Here is a 22426-nt window from a genome sequence, read left to right as displayed (position 1 = left end):
CTCCCCACATTTCTCTTGAAGTTCATGATCATAGAAGACGATGATTCCAGTTGATTTTTCTGAGGGAAATCAGTTGAGGACTGCCTTGCTAATGACCTGCAGTATGAGATCCTTGTAGAGTTAACACAATCAGATTCCAGTTGGCTGGAAACCCAAGAAGAATTTATTCATCATATATGCCTGAAAAACATTAGATCTTTTTCCACAATCAGATTTGTCTCCTTTCCCAAAGGTTGTCTTACAATATTTTTGAAATACCCTGTCTTGTTCTCTGCTTCCCAGATACAAGAGATGAGATTGGGAACTTGTGACAGAGGTTCCTCTCCCCTAAGTTCTAGAACTTCAGCCGAGATGTCTGCTCCTTTCAGTTGGTGGTGCTTTCAGTTCACTTGTGGCCTGCTTGGCTTTTTGTTGGCCGAGTATGACAGTGAGACTGGAAATGGATAATTTACTGTGGGCTGGTGCTAAGGCACATCAACGGCCAAGAATTGTTGGCCACTGATGAACTATCCCCTCCCCCATCCCACCTGTATGTAGGGTATATCAATCAGCTGGCCTCACACAGCACCAAATGGATGGCAGATGTTGCTCACAAAGTTTTCTGAGGAGTTTGTATGAGTAGGCTGGGTTGCAGGATGAGGAACCAGGAGCAGGGGAATGAATGACAGGTCAGGGCGGGGGAAGAAATTGTTGAGTGGGGGGGTGGTTAGAGGAAGGTGAAAAGGTAGTGAATTGAGAAGGGGGGGGGAACCCCAGGCTGGAAATCCCTTTCAGGGGCCTTGTTCCCTTGTGTTGATGCCCATAGCAGCACCTATGCAGCCCCAAAGTCACCATCATTAGCTGCCTCACCTCCAAGCACAGCCCACAGAACATCAAGGACTGGAAAGGGAGAGTGGACAATGGTGACAATTTGGGAAAAGGGTCTAGGATTGATAGAATAAGAAGAAACAACTCTGCAGGAGACAGTGAGGAGCCTCAATGGGGGAGGGGGAAGGAACGGCAAACAATTGGCAGGGCATCACCCCAGGGGGTGGGGCATCAAGGGATGAAAGGAGAGAGACTGAGAAGCAGGTTTGAGAGTAGGAAATACAGATTGGGATGAGTCAAGTTGCATGCTGAGATACACCACTATATACATCCACCTAAGGGTGTGCTTTAATGTCCACCTGATCTCTGTCACTTTGGACTCCCTTGACAATGGTCCAAGGTCCTACCCAGTCATGCCAAGCTAATTATCTACCGTTTATTCTCCTCCATAGAAGCGGCCTGGCTTACCCGGCTTCTCCACTGCCTGTACCGAGGGCTCGGCGTTGGCCCGGGCTGGGGGGTCGTGGGGCTTTTGAAAGGCTTTGGTCGGGGGGAAAGTGATGTCTCTGGAGGCAGAAACGCCGCGGGGCCTGGGGTCCAAGCCGACGCAATCAATAGGCCGGCTCCCCTCCCCCGCTCCACACACACACAAACACTGCTTTCACTGTGGTGACAGCCCGCTTGGTTTATGTAATAAAGACTGTTTTGTACTTCGCCACGAGGTCAGTAACAGCCAGTTCTTTGTGACGATCTGCAAGCAATAATAAACCCTAGCGACCAATGCATATTGCACCATTTAGCTGGAAACAAGCTGCAGCATAACGTAACAGAAATCAAAACCACCGCTCGCCACCGGTTTGGGGAGTAACTGAACTCTGGGTGCCGCCTCGCTGCGGAGATGTGATTGGCCGTCCGAGCGGTTCGGTGTGTGTAACCACTTCTCCAACTTCCGTGGTGCCTCGGTAAGGAACCTGCTAACGACAAGGTCACCCGAAGAAGCAGATCAGAGACAGTCTGCCAGCATGGGTGAGAACAGGTAAACAAACGGGAGTTTGTGGACACTTTCACGACAAGCCCACCCGCACTGTATAGCTGAGACAGTCTGCCAACGTGGGTGACAGCAGGCAAACGGGAGTTCGTGAACACTTTCACGATGAGCCCGAAGTGTAGCAATGGGAGTTTGTGCTCCGCATCCCAGTAGCATGAAGTGTGGGAAACCATGAAAATAACAAACCTCGCCAACTTGATGGGTTGGCTAGCAAAGCTCTTGAATTTGAAAACCAACTTACTAAATTTCTACATTTTTCAGCGTCTGTCACTTTAATAAGTTATTTGCATGCTGAAAGGGTTTTTTTTAATATAAAAATTGTTATTGGTTTTATATCTTCTAGCTTTTGACAGGCTCAGTGGTAGCACTTTTGCTGGTAACTCGGTAGTTAGTTGGTTCAAAACGAGCACATCAGGCCTGAAACACTTCGCATCTGGTACTGCCCGCTTACAGCAGTGTTTTCTGTGATGGCACTAAGGCTGGAACCTGGTGTTCCAAAATGACTGGAGGAACTCAGCAAGTCAGGTAGAATCTGTGGAGGGACGTGAGCTCTGTAGGTCTGTAGTCTAGTGTAGCTTTCTCTGTGTTTATTTACTTAGTTCAGTCTAGTTTTTGTACTGTGTACTGTGTACACAGTACTGTACACACAGTACTGTACTGTGTGAACAGTACTGTACTGTGTAAACAGTACTTTTGTACTGTGTACTGTGTACCTTTTGTAAGGTCCTGAAAAACGTATCATTTTTACTATGCACTGTACCAGCAGTTATGGTCGAAATGGCAATAAAAGTGACTTGACTTGACTTGAACAGTCGATGTTTTCGATTGAGACCTTTTATCTGGACCTGGGCTAAAACCTGGTCTGCAAGATGTGGCTGGAGAACTGATCTTTAAGCTGACATTTAAAGCCAGGGTCTTTCTGCCTGTTCATTTTGTCTCAAAACCCAAACTGGTCTCTGAATTGTGACTGTGTATTTTTTGGGCAGCTGCTTGGAGGTGAGGAAGATCTATTTCAGCCCCTCCCAGGGGGTGGCTGATGTACGGGGTATATAGGGTGGTTTAGGACGTGGCACACTCACATTAGAACAAGGTCTGCTGTGTTGCACCATGTCAGTTGAAATGGTCATTGACTTCTTGAGTGATCATGCACCCATTTCAAGTTGTCTGATGCCAGGGTTTCCTTTGAGCAGTTGAGGGCAATAAAATCATTATAAGGAGATTTGACAATGTCCTTCAAGCTCAAACAGTGTAAGAATTGAGTCTAGCAGTAGCTCAGTGTGAAGCATGTGTGTGATGTGACGCACCCACAGAGCTAGTTGAGTAGACTATAAAACTGCAAAAGGAAGAGCCCCTTCAGCCCAGGATATTGTGCCAAACTAATTAAACCAGTGATGAAAGGAACAACTAAACAAATCCCTTCTGCCCCCATAACATTTGTATTCCTCCATTCATGTGCCTATCTGGAGCCTTCTTAAACACCTCTTCTGTATTTGCCTCCACCGTCACCCCGGCAGTGCATTCCAGGCACCCACCACTCTTTGTGGATATAAAACAAAATTTGTCCCCCACATCTCCTTTCAGCTTAGCCCCTAGCCTTAAATGCATGTCCTCTAGTTTTGGCCATTTCAACTCTGAGAAAAAGGTACTGGCTGTCCATGCTGCACCTCTTATAATCTTCTATTGTGTATCCCCTTGGCTTCTGCCTCTCCATGAAAAACACAACCCATATCTGTCCAAACTCTCATTGTAAGCACGTGCCCTTTAACCCAGGCAGTAACCTGGTAAATCTCTTCTCCAAAGCACCCACATTTTTCTATAATGGAGGGGTCAGAATTGGATGCAATTCTCCAGATGTGGCCTCAGAGCTCCATGAAGTTATAGCATAATGTCCTTGAACTCAATGCCTTGACAATGTGATTGATGTACTGATGTTAGCCTTGGGCTAGGACACTAATTCACCTAATCTGACGACAGCCAAATTTGAGAAGGATTCTTCCAGTTAAGATGGCGTACTGAACGTGTGCAAGTGCTTTCTGGTAGGCAAAAAGTTAAGAAGTCTATATAAAAGCACCACTAAAAGTACCTTTTTCTGTGGTAAATTGTGTTAAATTATTGCCACAAACAGTGAAGGGGTGAGCAATGGTGAGGTGAGTTTGGGGGGATGAGCGGCGATGATGTATTGCAGAATTGTTGCAGATGGAACTCTGATGCCAGTACAACAGGCCTGGGAGTGAGTTAGGATTACTCGAGGCACCAAGAGGAGAAGTCAGGGCTCAGGCAGAGGTGATATGTTGTCCATGCAGCTGGCCTGGGTGCAAGGTTGGATGGCTTTGGGCTCTAAGCTGGTTTGAAGAGCTTAAGAGTGGCTTTGGGCTGGGTGGTGAAATCTGGGCCTGGTGCAAGTTGCCAGGTGGCGTGGTCTAGGCCTGGAGCCTTTCACTACAGCGGTGTCCCGGTCCTAGTGAGACGTACAATCCTCTGTTTACACAGTTTAAATACTGGCCCCGATCAGAGGTGAGAGCCAATTTTGCTCACTTTCCCTGATGTTCACTTTTCTCTCCAGGAAGTGGAACCTTTTGCTGTTCTGTTGTTTGGTCAACTTGAACGCCTGCCCAGATAGACTGAGACGCCAGGGTGTTGGGATCCGAGGTGACAGATGATTTTGCTCGCTCTCTGTGATGCTCACTCCCCTCTCTCTCTTTTTCTATGGCACTGAGGCTAAGAAGACTGCCCCAGCTGTTATGAACTGATAAGAATATGATATACCAGCTGATATGACCTGATATTGGCCGGGGTTCAGACCTGAGGACTCCGTTTTTGGTTCAATTTGTAGTTGTTCACTCCAATTGTTCGCATGATGTGTATATTTTTTTCTCCTCGCTTGAGTATTGGGTGTTAATCTTTATTTTTATTTTTATTATTTTTTTCTTTAATTGGGTTCTTTTGGGTTTCTTGTTTTGTGGCTGCCTGTTAGCAAACAATGACTCAGCATATGTGACAAAAGAAAAGAGTGAGCATTTCACATTGATAACTTTCATGTAGAAATTTCTTTGGAAAGGTCATCAACTCTGTTGCTGTCTCTGCAGAAGCTATATGGGCATTTCCAGCATTTATTGTTTTTCGATTGGATTTGCAGTGTCTGCTGCTTTTTGCTTTTGATCAGTAATTTAAGAGATGGAGTGTTTTGTGTGACTGATACAGATGGAATGGGTCAAAATGGCTTCCGCCTGTACTGTATATTTTCTGTGATATTATTTAGCACCTGGTCATTTTCAGCAATACATTCTCCACACTTTCTGGTAGATGAGCCAAGAGTCCCTACACAAATAAGTTTTTTGCAGCTTTCAGTCTTGAAGCTATGTAATGATGTTCAAATGAATGGTTTACTTCCCCATGCTGTGAGGTGAGGGCCTCTGTCGGTCAGAGTTGACCATGGGTATTGCATTCTAGCTGTCTGGATACGCAAGCCTGGGCAGTATGATTTGGGAGTAAACCTCCCCTATGAGTGGATATAGTTGCAAAGTAGTGGAGGTTTGAGATCAGAGTTTTTCTTCTCTTAGGTAAGCTGCCAACCATTTAAAGCCCCATCTGACCAAATCTTACTGACCACTTTGATTTCTACTCCAGGGAAGTGAATTTGAATTAGTTTAGTTCTTTCTGTACTGTACGCGCATTACACTTCCTACAGGAAGTCAGATTAAATTCCTTTCCAAATCTGTAAGTTTTCAGGCTGGATGTCTCTGCGGTATCAATGACTACTGAAAATGCAAACAATGTGAAAAATTTAAAAATTGCATATATTAGCAGTTTTCTCTTCCATGCAACGCAAAAATCTGTTTCCTCCTCTTCAGATCTTGTTGTCTGGTGAGGGAGTGAATCTGCTTCTCTTAGAAACAATTGAAAACCAAAGAATTGCAGAAGTTGTAAATCTGAAATAAAACAAAATTCTGGAAACACTTAGCAGGTGAGGGAGCATTTCTGGAGAGAGATAAAATTTAATGGTTCAAGTTTAAGCCCATCAGAAATGGGGATATGAGAACATAAGTTTGTTTTGAATTGTTGAGATGGAGAAGACACAAGCTGTTTATCAACCAGATAGATGAAACGTGTAAAAACTTGTTGCAGATCAGAATTATTACTGAGAGTTGAGTGCAGAAGAATGTGAGAAACCTTCAGCAAATTGGACAGTGTCTGGGGAAGAAGGGTGACAGAATTTTGATTGCACTTGAGTAATTTGCAACATAACTGTTGAGTTCTGATACAATTATAAAAATAGCTGAACTTTTGAGTTTAGTGTCAAATCCTGAAGACTGCAGTCTTCTCATATGCAAGATAAAGAGCAATTCGTCAAACTTGTGTTGATCATGGGTCGATAGATGGGTTGGAGAATCTGTGCTGAAAGCTTGGAAGTGCACAGTCCCTTGTAGGTAAATTCACAATGTGGTCGCTTGATCTGCATTTTTGTTCCACCTGTGTAAAGGACCGAAAGCAACACACCAGGTTGAATGATGTGTAAGTAATCACAGCTTTACCATTTGGGTCCCTTGATGGGAGCAGGTTGAAGAGTAGGGGTTACATTGGAAAGTGCCCTGAAATTTCCAGTTTAAGAGGACACAGCGATGACTTGCTGGCAACAAACCAAACTACTAATTAATCACCCTTCTTTTTCCAAAGAAGATCAATGCAAACAATAGACTGCATCTTACCTTTCGGGCGGCACTGAGATTTAGAAATCCCTGTAAAACCTGCATTTTTGCAGTGTGATTTGAAGTTAGGATGGTTGCAGTGTCATATTGAGGGGGAGGGGCCCAGGCCCAAGAGAAGGGAATGGCCCGATGTTTGGCTGCTGGAGTGGGCTTGGAGGTGGTTTGAAGCAGTAGAAACAAGGGCCGTAGAACCTGGGCCCAAGAGCAAGGAACAAGCTGACATTTGACCAATTTAAGTGTCAGGCCAGATTGGAAAGGTCAGATATGGGCCGACTCAAGGTGGCGGCTCGAGCCCGGGAGTGTAGTAAAGCGGCAGAGTCTGGGTCTGTGAGTGAGGATCGACCCGCACCGCTGCTTGGCTGATTTTTAAGTGCCAGGCCTGATTGAAAAGTTAGGATCTTGGGGCTGGAGGTGACAGATGGGCTGGTGTTCAGCAAGGTTTACATGTCTGCGCTGAATTGAGCCTAGGGCCTGCAACTAACAGACTCCTGGATTGGATGCAGTAGTGACTGGCTTCATGGCCGTGGACTCTAGTGAACTTCAGTCCTGAATGTTATTTGCTTATGCTTATTGTTTGCACGATTTATTTTTGTATGTTGGGTCTTTTTTTTAATGGGTTCGATTGAGTTTCTTTATTCTGTGGCTGTCTGTAAGGAGACAAGTCTCAAGGTTGTATATCATATACATACTTCGATAATAAATGTACTTTGAACTTTAAACAGGAATGGTTTGTGGACCAGAGAGAGTTGAAAAAGGACAGTATCTTTTGAAGGCTGGGAAGTCAGGGATAGATGGTGTCTAGTGATAGAACCTCACTAAAGGTCGCGGAGAAGCAAAGTGGCGTTACCTACTCCCCATTTTATTGGAATGTCACATGACCACGAAGGAAAGTCAGAATGTCCCTTGAACTTGCTTCATCATTCAGTGAAGATTATAGCTCAGCATTTGTATCAATGGTACTCTTGCTTCAGTTCCCATAATCCTTCAGATCCTCAGTACCCAAAAATTGATCAGTTTTGCCTTAGAATAAATATATCAACTACATATTTATTGTCCTTGAACGCCACACAAAAACAAATCTGTTGTCTTATTTAGTATTTCATAATAACATACAAAATGTGATTATGAATCGGATTAAATAATCTGCCTGAATAATAGATTTGACTCTACATCTATTTAGAATGTGGAACGCATAACAGTCAACAGTTCTTTGGTATTACTGTGCAAATTAATTAAAAGGGCTAAAAACTATTTGGAGACTTTGATATTTAGTCATGTGCTTCAGCACTGTACTTTCAGTGCAGAATAGCAAGTCAAAATACTCATTATAATTCCCAAGACTGGAGCTGACCCAGGCTAACGCTGGCATGCATGTTCTGAACTACAGATGCAAATTAACAAGTAATAAAAGGTCCGTTGTTTTCTAATGAATATGTGGAAGTTAACGGGTCACTTTCGGTTGGCAGCCATTTTCTGCTAGGTTGCTGCAAGGATGAATGCCTGGACTTGGCTGTTTGCAATCTATATTAATATCATGCATGAAGGAATGGGTGTATTTCATCTGTTGGCAATACAAATTTAAGTATATAAGTAAGGAGTAAACGGGGTGCAGAAAATTGTAAAAGTGTACAGACATTTATTGAGCCAGGTCATGAAATAGGGATGGATGGGAGAATCTTTTAGAGAATATTGGAGTATTACTATTTTACCATGATTTCTGTGTCTCCCCCCCCCCCCCCCCCCGCATCAACAGAGCAAATGAAGATTGGAGAACGGCTAGACTTGATGGAAAGACTGTAATAATAACAGGTGCAAACACTGGAATTGGCAAAGAGAGTACAAAAGAGCTGGCAAAGAGAGGTACAAAAAACTTCACTGCCTTCAAATTCCCTGGTGTAATGGTGGTTGTATGCCTTAAGTTTTCTTACCTCAAGTTAAGTTGGAACTTTATCATTGGTAGCTTTTTTTTTTCCAGTTTCAAATGTGCTATATAAACAAAATGATGTGAGACAAATATTTTCAAGGAAGAAGCACATTAAATTGGGAGGAGCAGGAAAGAAAGCTGCAAATTTGCATAAAGTATCAGTTTCAATCAATATTTGAAGACTTGTAATAAGTGGATACACTACCATTGTTTGATTCAAATGTAATCTACTTGGTGCTTAGAAACATGGTGAAGCATTTGTGTTCAGAGCCACTCTGCCATCCAGTGAGAGTGTGGTATATTGCTTTTTTCACAATATAATGTTCCTGCACTCCCATCCCATACATATATTATTTTATGTTCAGAAATGTATCTATCCTCCTTCTTAAATTTTCAGCATCTTAGTTTCTGCCATTTCTCTGAACCTGCTGTACAGGTTCAGCATGCTCTGGAGAAATTTCACCTTCTCACTGATGTATGTTGTTAACAGCATTCTGAGAGTAATATGGCATTCTAGGACCCATCCCCAGGTGCAATAGTCTCCCTGAACCCATTTTCCATAAGAATGAGGAAAATGGGCAGGATTAGGCCATTCAACCCATTGAATCCACTCCACCATTTGATCATGGCTGGTTTATTATCTCCTCTCAAATCTATTCTCCAACCTTCTCCCTGTAACCTTTGATACCCTTATTAATCAAGAACTAATCAATCTCTGCAAGTTCACCCAATGACTTGGCCTCCACAACCATCTGTGGCAATGAATTCCTCTGGCTAAAGAAATTCCTTCTCATCCCTGTTCTAAAGCTGTGAGCTAATATTGAGGCTCTATAAAACTCTGGTTTGATCGCACTTGGAGTATTACGTTCAGTTCTGGTCACCTCATTAAAGGAAAGATGTGTGAGTTTAGAGGGTGCAGAGGAGATGTACCAAGATTAGAGAGCATGTCTTGTGAGGAAAGATTGAGTGAGCTAGGGCTTTTCCTTTTGGATCTAAGAAGGATGAGAGGTGACTTGATAGAGGTGTATAAGAAAGATTAGCTTTATATGCCATGTGTACTTTGAAACATGCAGTGAAATGTGTCATTTGTGTCAATGACCAGCACGTTCTGAGGATTGTGCTGGGAACAGCACTGAAGTGTCACCATGCTTCCTGCATCAACAAGTATGCCCACACTTCACTAGTCTTTAGAACGTACAAACTCCTTACAGACAACAGTGGGGATTGAAGGCCAGTCTGTGGTTGCTGGCACTACAAAGTGTTGCCTAAATGCTGTGCTACTGTGCCGTACTGTTACGACAATGAGAGGCAATGGATAGAGTGGTCAGCCAGCACATTTTTCCCAGGGTGGCAATGGCTTATGAGAGATCATAATTTTAAGGCGATTGGAGGGAAGAATAGGGGGGAAGGCAGAGGTTGTTTTTTTCACACAGATTGGTAAAAGTGTGTGGGATGCATTACCATGGGTGGTGGTAGAAGGGGATACGTTAGGAAGATTTAAGGGATTCATAGGTACGTGGAAAGAAAAATGAAAGACTGTGGGAGGGAATTAGATTGATCTTGGAGTAGGTTGAAAAGGTTTGTAATATTCCATGTTCTAAAAAGATGTCTTTCTATTCCAGGGCTGTGTCCTCTGGTCCTAGACTCTCCACATCCACTCTCTAGGCCTTTCAGTATTCAGTAGACTTCAATGAGATTCCCCCCCCCCCCCATTCTTCTAAACTCCAGCGAGTACAGGCCCAGAGCCTCTCAACCCATCTCCATTGCCAGCACATTCTGTTCTTAGATAAGGGGCGCAAAACTGCTCAAGATACTCCAAATATTGTCTGACCATTGCTTTACAAAGCCTTAGCATTGTTTTCTTGCTTTTATATTCTAGTCCTTTTAAAATGAATATTAACATTGCATTTGCCTTCCTTACTACCGACTCAACCTGCAAGTTAACCTTTAACGAAGTGTATGGTCCTGCACTAGAACTCCCAAGTCCCTTTGCACTCTGATTTCTGAATTTTCTCCATTTTAAAAAATAGTCTATGTCCTTATTCCTTCTATCAACGTTCAGGGTCATATGTTGTATTCCATCTGCCATTTCTTTGTCCATTCTTCTAATCCATCCAATTTTTCTTACATACTCCTTGCTTCCTCAGCACTACTTGCCCCTCAACCTATCTTTGTACATCATCTGCAAACTTGGTCACCAATCCATTAATTCTGTCATCCAGATCATTAACATACATCATAAAAAGTAGTGGAACCAACACCAAGCCCTGTGGAGTGCTGCTAGTGAACTGGCACCCAACAGAAAAGACCCCTCTTATTGTCACTCCTTGACTTCTGCCAGTCAGCCAATCTTCTCTTTGGTGTCTTTCCTGTTAAGGCTCAAGCTCTTATTTTGTTTAGCAGCCTCATGTGTGCCACTTTGTCAAAAGCCTTCTGAAGATCCAGGTAAACAATATCCACTATCTTTATGTTTATCATATCTGTTATTTCCTCAAAGTATTCCAACAGATTTGTCAGACAAGATTTCCCCAAGTACCTCAAAACCTCTTCCTTAATAATAGATTCTAACACCTGCCTTCCTGTCTTAAAGAATGGAGTGACATTTGCAATTTTCCACTCCTTTGAAACCATTTCAGTATCTAGTGATTCTTGAAAGCTCTTTACTAATGCCTCCACAATCTCTTCACCTTCCTCTTTCAGAACTCTGGGAAGTAGTCCATCAACCTTTGCTGCAATCCTTCTGTGGCAGCTTCCTTTAGGTTAAGAGATTCTAGGTGTGATTTCACCAAGGCCCTGAATAATTGTTGAATTACACATAGCATTAGTGTAACACTTTTACAGGATATGGAACAATTGCAGATCTGGTGATAAATGGCAGACACACTTTATCCCAGCCAAATATGAGTTGCACTTTGGAAGATTAAAGGTAAAGAGAGAGTGCACGGTTAGTAGTTCCCTTAAAGTAGCTACAGAGTTTGGTAGGGTGGTAAAGACGGCATCCAGCATGCTTGCTTTTTATTTGTCAGGGCACGGAGTTCAAGAACCAGGTAGTTATTTTGGAGCTTTATAAGACTCTGATTAGGCCACACCTGGAGTATTGCATTCATTTCTGGTTGCCCCATTGCAGGAAATAGATAGAGGCTTTGCAGAGGGTGCAGGTGAGGTTTACCAGGACGCTGCCTAGATTAGATGGCACGTACAATAAGGAAAGTTTGGACAAACTTGGATTGTTTTCTCTAGAATGGTGTTGGCTGAGAGGAAATCTGATAGAAGTTTATAAAGTTATAAGAAGCAGATGAAGACAGCCAGCATCTTGTTTATCAGCATTAAAATGCCTAATACTAGAGGGCATAACTTAAGGTGGGAAAGGGGTAAGTTCACACACAAAGGAGATGTGTGAACCAAGTTTCTTTTTAACCAAGTGGTGGGCACCTGAGAAATACTGCTAGAAGTGATGTTAGAGGCAAATATGATAGAGGCATTCAAGAGGCTTTTAGATCGGTAGAAGGATGTGCAAAAATGGAAGGATATGGACATTGTGTAAGCAGAAGGGATTTGTTTAGTTGGATATTCGATTACTAATTTAATCTGGCACAAAATCTTGGGCCAAGTGAAGGGCCAGTTGCTGTGGTACTCTATGTACCTCAATGGTACTCAGAGCATGTGGCTCTTGGGCAGTTTGGTGTTATTGAAAGCAGTTTAAATATGATTAACAGGGGCTGGCATCTGAGTATTGATTCAGGGGAGAGGAAAGCAGACTGGAAGTAGCAGACAGATTGATTTTTTTTTGCTTAAAGGCAGGAAAGCAAACAGAAAATAATATATCTGACTGTTTAATGGATATACTTAAACACCAAGGAGCATGATGAATAAGGCATATGAGCTGAAGAAACAAATCCAAGGAAATATGATATTTGGCTGTTAGTGAAACATTATGCAGATTCGGCAAGAATTGTTTCTGTGAGCATTTGTTTGTTCTGTTCTCTCATTTGCTCTTGTTTATGTTTGTGTTTATAGGAGCCCACATCATAATGGCATGCAGGGACACAGAAAAAGCAGATGCTGCAGCTAAAGAAATAATAGAGGAAACTGGAAATCCTAATGTAGTAGTGAAGAAACTGAATTTAGCTGATATCAAATCTATTCGAGAGTTTGCAGAGCAAATCAATAACGGTACACTTTGTTTCCAACTGCAATACTTTTATTTTGGTTCATGTACAAATGCCCCTCCCCCCACCCACTTCTCCTGGGGTCAGAAATGAGAAGATCCCATTGTTTGTGGTATCTGTTTGGAATTGTCGATATTAGGGTGAAGTTGTTAACAACTATACGTGATCTTGGAAGCAGGGCTTCATTGTACTAATTATTTATTGCAGGTGCCTGCCTAACCACCTAGCACAGGAGCATCAGCACAAGTACCAGATCCCCATCTTTCAATGTGGCCTGAAGGTTGGCTGAATACAGTCAGGAATGTGGGAGATTGGTGTTCACAGCTTGGGGGTGTGTTGTTAAGACAGTTAAGGCAGTCTTGGAGCAGCTATACCTGTTTCTACCGAGCTGTTAGAAATATCAGGTTCAAACTTGTCCCTGTTTACTGGCATTGTTGGAAAAATAACTTTTTTTTCAGTGAATATACCATTTTTAGGCTAATCATTTAGGTAGAATTTTGGTTAATAGTTAATTTGTCCAGTGGCTGAGAAGGCAACTAAGAGTCAACCAAATTGGCGAGCACAGAATTGTGTGTAGGACAGGCCAGAGAGGGTGACAGATCTCTTAAGGACATTAGTGAAGCAATTTGGTAGTTTCGTGGTTTGAATGACTATATTCCAGATCTTTAGTTACTGTGAATTCCCTAGCTGCAATCGTGGAATTCAAATTTGTGATTCTGTATCAATGGTCCTGATGCTTGTTTGCTAGTCCCGTCACTTTACCACTGTTCTATAGCATTGTTTAGCCAGCTGGTGGCATAGTGGCATCAGTGCCGGACTTCGGAGTGAAGGCTGCTGAGTTCAAATCCAGCTGGCTCCCTTGCACGCTTTCCATCCGTGCTGGGTTGAGCGTAGAGCTAGCAACTCGGCCTCATAAAAATAAGAAAGCCGGCGAAAAAAAAGCCGTTATGACGGTGTCCTGATGACTCCACTCAGAGTTAAGGGCTTTCTTCTTCTTCTATAGCATTGTTTAGTATTGTGTCCATTATTAACAACTTGTCATAGGACAATTATGAACTGAGCATGCTAATTTGAACTTGGCACACAGAAGGTAACCCGGTGAGCCACGTTGAGAATGACTTTCAAAGCACGCTTTTGAACAAACAAATTAATCTTCTTGTGTACTAATTATGTAGAGATATACAAGAGCTAACTGTCATTTAGAAATTTATAATTTGTGTTTGAATGCTACATGGGTAATACTATTGAAAAAGAGTAGTATTTTCTATTACATTGAACATGTTATATTTGCATAATAAAGTCATTTATAAGATTTTTTTCTTGTATTCCCCTCTCAGAACAACAGCAGGTTAACATTCTGATCAACAACGCTGGGGTAATGATGTGTCCTTATTTGAAAACGGAAGATGGCTTTGAGTTACAATTTGGAGTCAATCATTTGGGTGAATTTAACTACAGAAAATCTATACTTTGTTCTTTTTCTGTAATATTTTGCTTCTTAGCAATTTTCTTTAAAAACTTCATAAAATAAGCATTATAGATTTGCAGTTAAGTGTTATTGACAGAAAGTTAATGTTTGATTATTATTGTGTCTGTCTTCTCCCTGAAATTATATGTTTGTTTCAGATTTGTATGAAATATATTTTGAATAATTTGGGAAAGATTTGAGTTTTCATTTCTGTTGGGAAGCTTTTAAAACATTTCAATGATACAATTCCTCTGACTGAGAATGAGAAGGGGCTGAAAAGAAATACTGTATTTACATCTTTTTTTGGGAAAAAATGTAAAGTCATTGCCAAGTACCAAGAACTTGAAGAATGCTTGTTCATTTAGGAGAGGGAAATGAAGAACTAATTTGGAAGCTCCTGCTGGTGTAAGGATTTTACATTTCAGCTTGTTACGACTTAAAACATGTTTGCCTTTTTTTTCAGGTCACTTTTTGCTAACCTATTTGCTAATTGATTTGTTAAAACGATCTAGTCCTGCTCGAATCATAAATGTCTCTTCAACGGCACATAAAATGGGAACAATTCAGTTTGACGACTTAAATAGCGAGAAGAGCTACAGCTCAGTTAAAGCTTATGCACAGAGCAAACTAGCCAACATTTTATTTACAAAGGAGTTGGCTAGAAAACTTGAAGGTAAAGTTAAATTTCATGCTTTCAGTAAGAAATACCTGAATTTTGCAATAATGAACCCCATCATGTAATGTGAGTATTGTTTGCATGTAACACCAGTATCCTATAGTAATACAAATTGCAATGATATTTCTTTTTTTTTAAAGATCTTTTTTAAAGACTACACTTTGCAAAGTCTGCTTTTGATATTTGTGAAACATTTATTCATCGGGTATTTAAATTTGCAGCCTTCATTTTGGAGATGGAGATTGGAAGTTGGGAGGTTGTCTAGTCTAGGTCTTTCTCCCTTGGAACATAGGAGAATGAGGGTTTATCTGTACCTCTCATAATTCGAAGCAATTCCATAGATAAAGTCTAAATTAAGGGGCATCTGTTTAGAGTGAGAGGAGACAGATGTAAATGGAACCTGGGGGTCAACTTTCATGCAGAGGATGGTGAGTATTTGGAAGGAGTTGCTGGAAGATGTGGATGAGTCACATAACAGTAGCATCATTTAAGAAACATTCGATGGATATATAGAGGGAAGGAGCTGAGAGGGGTACAGGGTGTATGCAGGATATTGGGACTAGCTGGGTGGCTACAGTGGTTGGCATGCACTCACTGAGCTATGGGGCCTGTATTTAAGTATGATGTATTGTTCTTTGGCTGTGTGTAATATTGTTGTTACAATTGTTATGACCTCGGCCCCCTCCTTTGTGAGAATCGCAAGAGCCCTAGTCAAGGGGGGGTCAACTGACCCAAGAGGGGGAGAGACGTGCTGAATAGACACAGGAAATGGGAGAGAGAGAGGGAGACGTGCGGAAGATCACGTTCTCCCGAGAAGCAGAATAAAGGCGACATTGACTATTGTCTCATGGAGATCACGTGAAAAGCCCTCGGGCAAAGTGGGCTGGTTGAGAGAGAGATCGCATCACCTGCAACTTGATTGACACCTGCGATCCCGTGAAGAAGTATAAAGGAGGGTCTGAGGGGGGGACAACCCTCAGACGCACCAAGGAAACACACGAAGGAGAAACGCTAGAATTCCTGCGACAGCGTTTTAATAGCTACAGCCGGTGGTGGGGTCGTGTGCGTCCTTCCCTTGCCTGGGATTGGCAACTTCACCACGGAAGATGGCCTAGCTACAGGGAAGGCCACCGATGAGCGTTCATTCCCCAACGAGGCTCCGACAAACTGAACTACTCCAGGTTGGAAACCCGATCGGGTAAACTCTTAAATCCCTCTCTCTGTCTTTCTAACAAAAGTGCACCAACGCGACACTTCTGCCGGCAACTAAGTGAAACTGCCGTGATCTAAAAGACTTTTAGATATCCAGCGAACGATATAAAATCTACATTACCCCTAGACGACGATCGAGCTTGTGTTTTGAATGTTTTGTATTAACCATACGTTTGTGCCCCTTTTTTGAATAAAACGTTTGCAAATAGTAGCATCCGACTCAGCTGATCCCGCTATCTTTGCTGGTAAGTTACCTGGTTACGAGGTTACGTAACACAATAAACTCTCAAATACATTATTCAGTGTTTGCTTTCCATGTTCAAAACATAATACAATGCAGATCAAATCCAACTGAAAGATGGGCATGTTGATTATTTGAGTTTTGTGTTGGAAGTTGATTCATGATTGGGGAAATAATACTATTGTATCTGTACAGGTATAAAACTCTAAACTCATTCAGAAGTTTTATATTGTAAAATTTATTTTGTGCACTTCAGTATTTACAAAAAACACTTATAATTATTGATTCAATATAGATACTTTATGAGAACCAGATTTGCAGGATTCAATTAGAATACTGATAACTTCTGATATATATGACATTTAACTGCAACAGATAAATAATATTTGGACACAAATGTAAGTTGTCCTAATGAATTGTCTCAGCCCAAAATGTGGACTATTTATTCCTCTCCATGGATGCTGTGTGACCTGTTGAGTTCCTTCAGCACTTTGTGTGTGTTGGGGTGATTATGTTTTGTAGGCGACAGAAATTGGCAGAGTTATGGATAGTGAGGTGGGCTACTAAAGGATACAGTAAGAGTTAGGAAATTGTGGTTGGAAAATGGAAGATAATCTGGAGTAATGTGATAATGTTGCATTTTGGGAGCTCAGATGCAAGTGAAGAGTATACTGCAAATGGCTGGACCCTTCGAACCATTGACAGACATAAAGACCTTGGCAAAAAATCTAAAGACTTCTAGATCACAAATTGCTAAAGAGTAGATCTTTTCAATAGGCATAAAATTAAAGACTATTCAAGCACTGGAGTTTATTTCTGAGGGATAGAAATGTGAAAGAAAAATAATGTTAAATTTGTAGTTTTGCTTTGATCATTACTGTACATATCTCTAGCCCCTGTTATATAAAGATATTTAAATTGGAGAATGTGCACAAAGTAAATTCCAGGATGATAAAGCTGAGGGGAAACTTGAAAATGAAACATTGCACAGGCTATAGTTCTTTGAAAATAGAAATAAGCGGCAGCTTGATGGTATTTTTGATTGAGTAGACAAGAATTTGTAGGGAACACTAAATCTAGGGCAGAGAATGAAAAATAATTGATAAATAGTTATTTGGGGAACATTTATATCCTAATACTGATTTTAAAAAATATATTGTACTATCTTAAGAAGTAATTGAGCCAAATTCCATAGACACTATTTGAGAATCTAGAGGGATATGCCAGTGGTTAGCTGATGAGAAGTTGGAGAAGGCTTAAAGGGTTCATGAATACCAGCATAGAGCAAAAGAACCAAATACCCTTTCTCAGGGTCATAGAGTTTGTGTAACTCTATGACTCTAGGTTACAATTTTAAATTGTATTTCTGCACTTTTTAGGCAAATGGAAAATATGTATTAAAACTAATATACTGTATAATGGCAATCAAGGGTGTGTTATAATGTCCTACCATGTGCATTATCTTCACTTTTCCTAATAGGAACAAATGTGTCAGTCTTTGCTTTGCATCCAGGCGTGGTCAGAACAGAATTAGCCAGGCATTTGAATCCAGTAACCCGGTTTGGGTTGTCATTGCTGCGACCTTTCACCAAATCTCCAGAACATGGTGCCAAAACTACAAATTATTGTGCTATAGCACCAGGACTGGAGAAAGAAACAGGACAATATTTCAGGTAAATGCAGAATGCAAATAGTGTTTTGTTGTTTTCACTACATTCCTGCTTAAATTACAATCAATTATTGAGTCTCTTGAAAGTTCAGAGGTGAGTAAAATCTCCATTTTGGCAGGGGGAGGGGGTTGTGGAGGTGGGGTGTAGGTAAAGGAGAAAAAAGTGACAGGACTGAATTCTTTAACAATGTAGTTGAAATGAGGGTGGGTTGCCTGGGATTCTGGAATGATGGAACAAATTAGGGATTAAAGCCATTTCATTTCAATCACTGGATCAAAGGAACAAGGAAAAATTGCAGTGTTGATTGTATACATGGAAAGAGTTGATGAGATCATGAAACAATTGGGATTTAAAATTTGATGTTGGAGTGTTTTAATCAGAAGAGATAAGTGGATGGAATAGGTTGCACTGAGTTTTCAATAAATTGAAGTTAAATGAAATATGGCAAGGTAATCTAGAAGATCAAACTGATGATTTCGATAAAAGCTATGAAGAGGTGAAAGTAAACCATCTTGGTGATTAGGATATGGGGTCTTTACCTTGTCTGGATCAAAAACAAACTCAATATTTTTCAGTTTGTCTTGACTAATACCATTGCTAGAGGAAGTGTAATTGTTTACATATTTGTTTTCTCTAGTATCTGGTTTGGAAAAATAGTTCAAAAATTAATTGAACTTGGTTTAAAATTGGCACCTGCTATAAATCTGCTGTTCTACTTTCATTTGAATGTTGCTGCTCTGCATACTTCGTAAAATATAATTGGATAGACCAATGTCTTATTGAGTATTACAGCTTTCGGGTAAATCTAGTTGTCAATGGTGGAAAGTATTTCTGATATATATGAAGAAAGATCTGGTGCTTCCCAGTGTATATGACAAATAAACTCTTCTCTAGCTTCCAGCCAGGTACAGGTATTGATTTTAACCAACGTTCCGATGACAAACTCTGCCGTCTTCATCAGGGATGATGCCTGGGCATGTCTGGTCTGGTGGTATTTATACCCCTGGCATCTGAACCATCGTTAGTCCTCACCAGGTTTCTGCTGACCCACGTTGTTTACAATCAAATTCCTGTTCTTACTTAGAGCGAGACCTTTGTCTTTGTTAAAATTCTTTTCCTCTAGCTTTACTTCAGTAGTCTCCTTCACCAGCCAGTCCCGAAAGCCATTGGCGTGGAAAATGGACGGAAGTCTCGGACATGGGATTTATCGGAAACCTACTCACACAAAGTTCTACCTCAACAATAACAGCCACCATCATACCTCACAATGTAGAACGGTTCTTTCTACTTTGATTAACCCTGCAAAAACTATTTTGAACCAGAGAGTCTCCAAGAGGAAATAGAACAACTACACACAACATCCTACAGAATGCCTACAAAATGAAGGAAATCAGTCGGGCCCTTAAAAGGGCTGACAGAAAAACCTAACGACGTGGAAGAACCCGTTGCTACTGCCTATCTTCCCCATATTTCCACGGTTTCTGGAAGGATCACCAGGATCCTGATGTAATACTGGATTAATACTATCCACAAACCTGTGAGGAAGCACAAATCACAGCTTATGCAGACCGAAGATAACCTGGGACTCAGGACAGCTGGTGTTCATAGGATTCCCTGTAAATGTGGAGCAGCATATATTGGCCGAATGGGACACACAGTAGAAACACGCATCAAGGAGCACAGGAGGTGTATCCGGTTGAGTTACCCAGAGAAATCAGCAGCAGCAGAACATTGCATTTGCAATGGCAATAGGATTGCCTTCTGCAGAAACCTGATTGGATGAGGACTAACCAATCAGGAAGGATTGACAATGGGGGTATAAATACCTGTACCACTGGACTAGACATACCGAGGCATCGTCCCTGATGAAGATGGCAGAGCTTGTCATCGAAACGTCAGTTTAGAACCGATACCTGTACCCAGCTGAAAGCCAGAGAAAAGTTTATTCATGATATACAGTGCCTATAAAAAGCATTCACTCCCTTGGAAATTTTCATGTTTCATTGTTTTACAACGTTGAATCACAGTGGATTTAATTTGGCTTTACAAAGTGATCTAAATTAGTTACAAATATAAGACTCAATTGATTGCATAAGTATTCACTCCCTTTTACCAAATCATCACTGGTGCAGACAATTGGTTTTAGAAGTTGTGTAATTAGTTAACTGGAGATCAGTGTGTGCAGTCAAGGTGTTTCTCAAATTATAGTTGTAAAAATACACCTGTATCTGGAAGAATCAACTGTTAGTGAGTCAGGAATGGCAAAAGCTACTCCTTGAAGACAAAAGAACACTTCAAGAAACTCCACGAAAAGTTATTAAAAAGCACAAATCAGAAGGTGGATACAAGAAAATTTCCAAGTCACTGAATATCCCTTGGAATACAGTTAAGTCAATCATCAAGAAATAGAAAGAATATGGCACAGCTATAAATCTGCTTAGAGCAAGCAGTCCTCAACAACTGAGTGACTGTGCAAGAAGGGGACTAGTGAGGGAGACTACCAAAAGACCTGTGACAACTCTGGAGGAGTTACAAGCTTCAGTGGCTGAGATGGGAGAGACTGCACATACTACAACTGTTGCCCAGGTGCTTCAGCAGTCATAACCCTATGGGAGAGTGGCAAAGAGAAAGCCACTGTTGAGAAGAAACTCACGTGTAATCTCGGCTAGAGTTTGCCAGAAGGCATGTGGGAGACTCTGAAGACAGCTGGAAGAAGGGATGAAACAAAAATTGAGCTTTTTGGCTATCAGACTAAATATTATGTTTGGTGTAAACCAAACACTGCGTACCATCAAAAATATACCAACCCTATTGTGAAGCATGGTGGTGGCTGCATCATACAATGGGGTTGCTTCACTGCAGCAGACCCTGGAAGGCTTGTGAAGGTAGAGATAGAATGCAGCGAAGTACAGGGAAATCCTGGAGGAAAACCTGATGCAGTCTGCAAGAGAACTGTGACTTGAGAGAAGATTTGTTTTCCAGCAAGACAATTACCCCAAGAATAAAGCCAGAGCTACACAGGAATGGCTTAAAAGCAACAAAGTTAATGTCCTGGAGTGGCCAAGTCAGATTCCAAACCTCCACCCAACTGAGAATTTCTGGCTGGACTTGAAAAGAGCTGTTCACTCATGATCTCCATGCAATCTGACAGAGCTTGAGCGGTCTTGTAAAGAAGAAAGGGAAAAATTGCAGGGTCTAGATCTGCAAAGCTCATAGAGACCTATCCACATAGACTGAAGGCTGTAATTGCTGCCGAAAGTGTGTCTACTAAGTACTGACTTGAAGGGGGTGAATATTTATGCAGTCGGTTATTTGGTTTAAATCACTTTTCTGTTTTCACTTTGACAGAAAGGAATCTTTTTCTGTTAATCATTGTCAAAAAAAAGGCAAATTAAATCCACTGTGTTTCAACGTTGTAAAACAATGAAACATGAAAATTTCCATTGGGGGGGTGGGGTGAATACTTCATATGTGCACTGCATAGGGTTATGAAAAATTAAATCTGTTCTGTTTCATGCACATCAGAAATTTCAACGTGTGCTTTTTCATTTTTTTTCAAAATCCAGTGACTGTGATCTTGCACCTTGTTCAGCAGCTGCCTGTGATGATGAAACTGCAAAGAAGTTGTGGGAAGTAAGCTGCCAGATGCTGGAAATTGACTGGCAGTGAGAAATTAATATGTTGCGTATCAATCTCAGTTTATTTGTACTGTTTTAATTGGCAAAACCTGAGCTCGTATCTGAATAATAGAATAACATAAATTCTGTCAATAGTTTTTCTGAAGTATGATCATTCTTGTGATATTTACATTGTTTACATTTATAAACTCAATGTAGGCCATATGCTTGGATATATACAGCTTTGTTTCCTTTTATTCCTTCAGTCTTAATTTTAATGTTTCTTAAAAATTGTGCATTTTCCTTATATCCAACACTACTGACCTTCCCTGCTTGCATTAATTTGCCATTTTGTAATGCTTTATTAGCATAAATTGAATAAATATAATATGATATATTGAACTTATGGCTTTAAGATGTACAATTGACTGTATCATCATCTGTTTATGTAGGAGTAGAATAAAAAATTCTGGACAATTACCTAGCTGTGACTGTGCTTGTGTTATCCTCAGCTTGAGATAGTGGTTAGCAACACTTGATTTATCACCAGGTTTTGTGGTTGAATAAGGAAATCTTAATGGAGCATATTTAATGGCACATACTTAATGGGGTGAATATCAGACTGCCAGAAAATGACTATGGAGAGGTAGTAATTGAGGCAGTGTGGACAGAGAAATGGCAGATGAACTTAATAAGTATCTTGTGTCACTCCTTACTGCAGAAGACACTAGCAGTATGCCAGAAATTCGAGAGTGTCAACGGGCAAAAGTGAATGTCCTTGTTATTACTAAGCAGAAGGTGCTTGAAAAGCTGAAATCTTGAAGGTAGACCAGTCCAGATGGACTACACCCAGGTGTTTCAAGGAGGTAGCTGAAGAGACTGTGGAGG

General features: G+C 41.1%; 1 protein-coding gene across 4 annotated transcripts; it reads left to right on the top strand.

The window, feature by feature from the left end:
- The first annotated feature begins 1552 nt into the window (after positions 1-1552).
- LOC140732156 (retinol dehydrogenase 12-like) lies at positions 1553-22018 on the top strand. Of its 4 annotated transcripts, none has more exons than XM_073054388.1 (7): positions 1553-1843; positions 8315-8421; positions 12503-12658; positions 13992-14096; positions 14586-14795; positions 17765-17924; positions 21488-22018. In XM_073054388.1, exons 1-7 carry the CDS (start codon positions 1830-1832, stop codon positions 21588-21590), a joined length of 855 nt encoding a protein of 284 aa, XP_072910489.1. In that variant the 5' UTR covers positions 1553-1829; the 3' UTR covers positions 21591-22018. The 4 variants fall into 4 exon arrangements, with proteins under 4 accessions (XP_072910489.1, XP_072910488.1, XP_072910490.1 ...); XM_073054387.1 differs by having other exon boundaries at positions 1563-1843; positions 17732-17924; XM_073054389.1 differs by having other exon boundaries at positions 1566-1833; positions 17732-17924.
- The last annotated feature ends 408 nt before the right edge of the window (positions 22019-22426 follow it).

Source organism: Hemitrygon akajei, chromosome 8, assembly GCF_048418815.1.
Source record: "Hemitrygon akajei chromosome 8, sHemAka1.3, whole genome shotgun sequence".
NCBI classification, from domain to species: domain Eukaryota; kingdom Metazoa; phylum Chordata; class Chondrichthyes; order Myliobatiformes; family Dasyatidae; genus Hemitrygon; species Hemitrygon akajei.
Note: the sequence above shows the minus strand (reverse complement) of the source record. Positions and strands in the feature narration are given on the sequence as shown.